Source organism: Mangifera indica, chromosome 15 (genome assembly GCF_011075055.1).
Source record: "Mangifera indica cultivar Alphonso chromosome 15, CATAS_Mindica_2.1, whole genome shotgun sequence".
Taxonomy (NCBI): Eukaryota; Viridiplantae; Streptophyta; class Magnoliopsida; order Sapindales; family Anacardiaceae; genus Mangifera; species Mangifera indica.
This window is the reverse complement of record NC_058151.1, coordinates 9737205-9744967: the sequence shown is the minus strand read 5'-3', so window position 1 is coordinate 9744967 and position 7763 is coordinate 9737205. Positions and strand designations below refer to the sequence as shown.

At 33.6% G+C, this 7763-nt stretch overlaps 1 protein-coding gene across 1 annotated transcript; it reads right to left on the bottom strand.

The window, feature by feature from the left end:
- Positions 1-281: 281 nt before the first annotated feature.
- On the bottom strand, positions 282-3117 carry LOC123197230 (serine carboxypeptidase-like 45). Its single transcript, XM_044611423.1, has 10 exons — positions 2651-3117; positions 2464-2565; positions 2288-2383; positions 2079-2171; positions 1906-1976; positions 1543-1824; positions 1317-1441; positions 1032-1124; positions 797-914; positions 282-709 (listed from the first exon to the last, which is right to left on the bottom strand). The coding sequence occupies exons 1-10, from the start codon at positions 2886-2888 to the stop codon at positions 563-565; spliced, it is 1365 nt and encodes a 454-aa protein (XP_044467358.1). The 5' UTR covers positions 2889-3117; the 3' UTR covers positions 282-562.
- Positions 3118-7763: the final 4646 nt, after the last annotated feature.

Genomic DNA, 7763 nt, shown 5'->3' with positions numbered 1-7763 from the left:
TTTTCCTACACCGTACCCCATATTTTAGTATACTTATCGTTGATATGATTTTTTGCATCAACACTTAGTGTTTGAATTTTTAAGTTCTTGAAATTGTGTCTTTTGTAAGAATTGAAGATTACATTTCTTTAATAAATTTTTATTAGTGAAATTTTTATTAAGTATTCAAAAATTGTAAAGTTAAGTTGTTATAGGTGGTATCATCTTGACTCGAAATATATTTTATGCCCAGTTTGGGTTTTACACTGTCAATCATGGGTCAGAATTAATCAGACTGCATGTTAAATAAGAATAGCACTAACAATCGTAATAAAAAGCAAATTACAGTGTGCATGATTTGCTGGGGACTAGCAGCCAGCGTAACACTTCCAGCAATCAATAGCTGTTACTTCCACAGACCAAAATCTAAAACAACCAGCAAGTCAGGAGCACAGTCACCTCTTCCAGCAGCCACAATTTTTGCTTTTGGAAGTAACAAAATGAAAATGACATGTTTTTCTTACAAAATTAATTGCATTAATTATAAAATTAACATTAGTTCATGAATATGGTCATTCGACCATTATGCTTCTGGCAGTGGCCTTCCTGCCAGAAATCCATTAAACAGAACAAGTGACCTCTCAGGCTGTGAAAATGGAGCTTCATGAGATGCTCCTCTAATTGTAGCAATCGTTAAGATATCGCCATAAACTTGTGTCCATCCAGCAACCTGTAAAAAAGGAGACAGCCATATTGTTAGATGTTGGTTTCTAAATAATCAACCATGAGTATTTATTTGTTGTGCTGATCGACTAACCTGTCTTCCCTCAAACCAGGCTCTATAAGGCACAGTTGTTTTCATTCCCAACTCCTTTGCCAATTTATTCACTAATTTCCGAGTTCCAATTAATGGGATAACTGAATCTTGATCTCCACTGAAGAAATTAAAAGTTCAATTTAATTACCACAAGAATCTTAAATATTTGAAGTTTTGAAAATAGAAATTATGCAAAAACTGGATGAAAACTGTGTAAAAGGAATTCTTGCTGCACCTGTAAACCAAGATCCTGATGCCAGACTTGGCAAGTGTTCCTAGAATATGAATGGTAGGTATCTCTAGATTTCGTGCATCATATTTGACTAAACTGTTGATAAGAGGCACAAGTTGAAATATAAGAGTATATCTAAATCCATAAAAAGAACGACTAAATCTTCTTTGTTTTCCTGCAGGAAATTTCGAAATGACATCATGAATAAGTCCAGAAATTATAAAATGTGTTTGCAATATTGATGTGGCCAAAGCAGTTGCAATGCATATTCACTTAATCAAACCTTACTCGCTACAAAATGTCCATTCAGTAACTCCAACAAGCTGAGCATGGAGAGCCTTCTGTACATCTTTTCGGTTCAAGTATTTATATGTTTCATCTTCCACACAAACATCTAATTTTGCTGGTTCTTGCTGAAATTAAGAATTTGATAAATAGTTAAAACAGAGATTCAAAAAATATTTGCAGTTGTGGAATCAAAAGAATTGTAAACTAGAGTGAGTTCAAAATTCACCAGTTTATTCAGGAACTGAGACTGTGAGGAAATGGATGATAAACAAACATCGATAAGAATATCGTAAGCATTGATAGATCTGCTAACTTCTCTTGAAACTTCTCTTATGACTTCAGAACAAACCGTGGTAAGAGTTCCATTTTCAATTTCTCTCCTAATTTGAGAATAGTTACAAACTAAAGTGAACATTTCAAAAGTAGAATCTGATATCAGTCCATGAGACCAAATGTACTCAGCCCGTGAGTTGAAATCAGTATCAAATTCCAATAGAGGATTTCCTATCTGGACAAACAAATGTTTGAGCTTTTTGTCTCAATCAAATTCATGCAAATAAGTATTTTATTCTTCTTTCAATTCACTTACTGCTATTCCCTTGAAATTGTACTTCATGTTGGATTGAATTACCAGTTGTGCTAATTGTGGGACATAGTGGCCTGGCAAAAAAGCAAATTATCAAAAACTTGTGCTTTCCATCTGAACTTTTACAGTTAATTCTGTAAAAATAGAAAAAAATCTACAAAATGAGTTAAAATTACCGGCATAACTCTCCCCAGTGATGAAAAAATCCCTATTTCTGTATTCTGGAAATTTCTTGAACCAGCTTTCCAGGAAGGCAAGATTATCTCGCGCTTGAAAAGAATTGTTAAATTGTAAAGCTATCAGTACAAGATATTAGAAAAACAACAGATTTACAAATTTCTGTGTATGGGTTGAACAAAACAAATTTTTTAAAGAAGAATAGAACCTGTGATCTCATCGTTGACATATGAGTAGAAAGATTTATTAGCTGAATAGGAGAAGCCAACCCCAGCAGGTGATTCCAGGTATAACATATTTGCTCCTGTACAAAAAGAAGCAACTCATTTAAGTAAATCCAGCTAACAATTCCACTTTGTGCTTACAATGTTAAATGTTTAGCACCTTTGTTCCAGCTATATTCGTTTTTGAGCAATACGTCTCCACTTGGCCTAAAAGGACCATGCTCCGTGAAAGCTCCAGCTCCAACGGAAGAACAACCAGGCCCTACAAAAAACCCAGGAATTATTGATATAAATCATATAGTTTAAATTGTTTCTTATTTGATGCAGAATCATTAATGGGAATATACCTCCATTTAACCAAAGTACAAGTGGCTTTGAAGCTGGGTCTGTTTCTGCTTCAACGAAGTAGTAAAAAAGAGCTTTCTTTTGGTGCTCATCAATGGTTATGTATCCTGAATATTGCTGAAAAGTGACTTGAGGTTGACCCGGCAAACTGGTGATTTTATCGGCTTCAGGGCCGGCTTTTGTCGTCAATAATAGAGTAGCACAGATTGAGAAGACAAGTATCCATTGCAGAGAACTCATTATACTTGAGTTTAAGGGTTTGAGGAGATTTTACTGAAAAATTTTGAATGAATGGCTCTTCTTAATTCCAAAGTGCAATTATAAAATGGCTGTTTCAATCATTGCCATTTTGATGTTTGAATATGATTTCCATTCGGCCGGAAATAGAGAGAGAAAATTTACAACCTCACAGTGACAGATACAAACAAATGATTCTCTCAAATTCTCGATGAGAGGTGAGTTTAAGGTGCAAAATGAGTTTTGACTCACTACATGCCAAGCTTCTGAATAATAAATAAATAAATAATCTCGAAGAATGTACTAAGAAATTTACCTGCATACTTTACAGCTCAGTGGCAACCTTTTTTCTTGTTTTAAAATGTCTTTATCGTTCCGAAAGAAATTTCCGTTTGCTTTTTCAAGTTTGAAAGCACTGAGCGGAAGCCAATGAGGAATGGCTTTATCTGTGAGTTAAGGTCTCTAGGACAAATTTGAATGAAGGTTCGGAAACTAATTGAAATAATTTCAGCATGTTGCCAAAAAAACTCAAAAAAACATATAGTTTATACCTACAATATTTATATATGCATAGTATATTTTCAGACAAACTTGAGGAAAGGTCTCTCATTTTCAATAGGCCAAAACTGAAGTCTCACTTTCTAATTTTTTTTAAATTTAAATATTCACACATAATTTAATTTTTATAAAAAATTTTATTAAGATTGAGAGTAAGATCGTTATTTAAAAATAATATCTAAAAAAATAAAAGTTTACATCATTTTATCACTTTAGTTTGAAACACTAATAATTTTCTTTAAAATTAAATTTTAAAAAGTGACACTTTCTTTTTATATAGGATTTCAAATTTCACAGGTGATTTTCTAGTGATCAATAGCTGATCTCTCTCCCTCCGACAGTTTTCCTCTAACCAATAATGTCTGGATTCGACAGAATCTGAACGAAATCTAAATGAAGAGTTGAAAACTCTTCGTCTAGACCTTTGTCATCCAAACAAACCAATTCATCTAGATAACAATGATGCATCCAGACTAGGATAATTCCTTATCTAGGGCGCATCGTCGTGGTCTAAATGAAGCCGATTCGTTTGGACAACGAAGAGTTTCAACTTTTCGTCTATATTTTGTCAAATTTAGACGTCATTTACTGGAGAGAAGGCACTGAGGGAGAGACATTACCGGGAGAGAGAGAGATTGGTAGTTATTCATTAGAAAATCTTCAACGAAATTTGAAACCCTAAATGAGGAAAAAATATCACTTTTTAAAACTTAATTTTGAAAAAAAATTATTAATTTTCTAAATCAATAGGATAAAATGATATAACTTTTTTTAAAAATATTATTATTAAATAATAATTTTATTTTTTTAATTTTAATAAAAATTAATTAATAAATAAATATTTAAATTTCTAAAAATTAGAAAGGGGGAATTTGATTTTCACAGCCCCTTATGGCCTTTTCAATATGTTGTTGTGGCAGAAGATTTTCCACGCGGTACAAAGATATGTTTGATATAAGATGGGTGAAGTTTGGCGCAAGAAACTTCACACATTAAAGTCAAATCCAAAAGGCATAGCACCGATAATTGTATTGGACTCTAGTGAGTGGTGACCACAGCCACAAATCACATGCCTTCACGCCAGGCATTCACGCTAGCTTTTTGCAAAGAATAAGAACATCTTCGGGATAATGTTGTGCCCTAGTTTTCTATTGGCCCAGAAGGGATCATTTGTAAAAGGCCAAAGGACAATTTCCCACTTATCAACTTTCAAAAATCCAAATACCTATCTATTTACTATTATGAATAAGGGTAAAATTATCATTTCATAAAAAATAAAAAATAATTTATTTCCCCCTAAGTTTATAAATCTGTTTCCTCCCATGAAGTTTGAAAAATCACTTTTTTCTTTTAGGGTTTTGAAACTATTGCTAGAGTTTGCGAAGTTCACCATCTTCGGTTGTGTGCTCTCTCCCTTTCAACTTCTCTTTTCCTCCTGGTCTAAAACCGTAAATCTTGGTCGAAGATCGTTGGCGTCAGACGTTGCTTCCAAACGATCCATTGCGCAACGGATCTTTGACGACATTGCTTCCAATTGTCATCTTCGTAACCTTTTCATGACCGCATCTTCGTCATGGAGGCTAGAGGGAAGGTTGGTTGGAGAATGTTGTCGGAGAAGGAATAAAACCCTAAGGGGAAAATAACAATTTTTCAAATCTTGAGTGAGAGAAAAACGTGATAGTATTTTATTTTTTAATATTTTTAGTTAAATGATAATTTTACCCCTATTTATAACAATAAATAAATGAATATTTGAGTTTTTAAAAGTTGACGGATGTAAATTTATTTTTTTATTAAACCTTGGATGAGAAATTGTCCTTTGGCCTTTGTGAAACTGATGGTTCGTGTATCCGATAGGAGATAGACACCCTTAGCATAAATAGTTTCTATCATTTTCATGTCATTTGACTATAGCGAAGACAATGACTTCTTACTTTATTAAGTTTGATGTGACTTCACCCGTCCACCAACTCTTTATAAAATTAATGTTTAAATTTGAATTATAAATAATAATATTGCAAGTCATTTTCTAAATTTAATAAATAAATACGAATGATTATTAAGAGAAAAAGAAGGAGGTATAAAAATATAGGCAAAAATCAAATATCATATCTATGCTTAATATTAGATCTGTTTCATCTAAGTTAGGTGATGACACTTTTAAAAATTCAATAATTCCCCTTAGTTTATTTCTATATTTCTCAACTTGTGCCCAATGTCGAATTTTTTTCAAAATATTTCTCAATCTATATGTTTATTTTATCGAATATTCTTCCAAAGCTACTTATTATATTATAACCTTGATTATAGATTCTCAAGCAATGAATCAAATTATATTAGTATTAGACTCGTTTCATCCTAACTTATGTAACGAGACTCTAAAAAATCTAACAATTCTCCTAAAATTCATATCCAAAGTCAACTCTTTTGTAGGATACTTCTCTATAATCTATATATTTACTTTGTCAAATATTCTTTCATAGCTACTTATATCATAACTATGAAAATAGATTCTCAAGCAGTGAATTGAACTATGTTAAAAAATTACTATGCATCCAATTTTGTATTTGCATATATTTTATATTGCACTAGATATCAAATGTTCCTTAACAGATCCTTAAAGTCATACATTAACCTATCTTGCATGAGACTCTAAATTACGTACATCAATTACCAAAGGTTCGCCATAGTCAGCTAATGCAACTTCTTTAATTACATGTTCCCTGAGACTAGACACGTCAATTGGGCCGGGTCGAATGGAGGCCCGGCCCGAAACACGAAAAAAAGCCCGGGCACGACAAAGCCCGGCCCGGTACTGTAGCGTGTCGGGCCGGGCCCATGGGCTTATCGGGCTGGGCTTGGGCCTTAATATTAAACCCATGGGCTGGCCCAGCCCGGCCCGGCACTGTTCACATATATATATATATATATATAATTTTTTTTAATTTTTTCTTCTGCCAAATGGCAGAAGCTAATTCTGCCTGGTGGCAGAAGCTGCTTCTGCCTGGTGGCAGAAGCTAATTCTGCCTGGCAGAAGCAAGCTTCTCCCAGGCAGAAGCCCAGGCAGAACGCTTCTGCCTGGCAGAACGGCTTCTGCCTTGGCAGAAGCCGTTGGCTAGCTTCTGCCACAAGGCAGAGGCAGAAGCCGTTGGCAACGGCTACTGGCGCCAGTAGCCGTTGCCAAACTTTGTTTTAATTTTTTTTTTAATTAATTGATTTTTTCCTATAAAAACCTATTCAATTTTTCATTTTCATTTTCAATTACAATTACAAATTTCTCAAACTCTCAATCTCTCAAACTCCCAATCTCTCAAACTCTCAATCTCAACTATTTATTATATTTTTATTTTTATTTTATCATTACAAAATATTACAAATGGATCCAATGTCAAATGAATTCAATCCATTTGAATATTATCATGCTGGCGCTGATGATATTATTGATGATGCACAAGGTGGGATAGGTAGAGCACCAACAGGTGAAAGTGGTACGGGTACAGGTTCGCATTGTTCGACAGAGAGAAAAAGAAAACAAACGTCAATGGTATGGGAACACTTTGATAGAATAGAGGAAACAATAGAGGGGAAATTAATTCGTCGAGCAGTATGCAAACATTGCGATTCTTGTTTAACAAGTGCAAGTACAAGTGGGATGGGACATCTTCGCCGACATGTTACTGATTACTGTAAAAAAATTCCACATGAACTTAGAGGACAAAAACAAATTGCATTCACCAGATCGCGATCTGTTGGTCCAGGTGCCACTTCAGCAGGAGGTCCGAGCGGTTCTGGACATATGGGAGAAATGTCAACTTTTACGTACGATCAAATGAAGGTTCGAGATTACATGGTCAGGTATGTCGTTGCTTCTGATCAACCTTTTAGTTATGCAGAAGATGAAATTTTAGAATGGATGATGCAAAATAGTATTCAACCAGCATTTAGAAGAATTCCTAGGTCAACTCTTAGGTCAGATATATTGAGAAATTATGAACTAATGAAAATAAAAATTATTGGAGAATTAAGTAATTTTAATGGTGTTATTTCAATAACTTCTGATTTATGGACTGCTACAAATCAACGTATAGGGTATCTTTGTGCAACTGCTCATTATATTAATTCTGATTGGCAATTATGCAAAAAAGTTATTGCATTTAGAAATTTAGAATATCCACATAATGGTCTTGCAATTTATCGTTCATTAGCAAATATTTTTGATGAATATAAAATTAATAATTCTATTTTTTCAATTACTTTAGATAATGCTAAAAATAATAATAAAGTTATTGAATATATGTATAATCATTTATCTCCTCCATT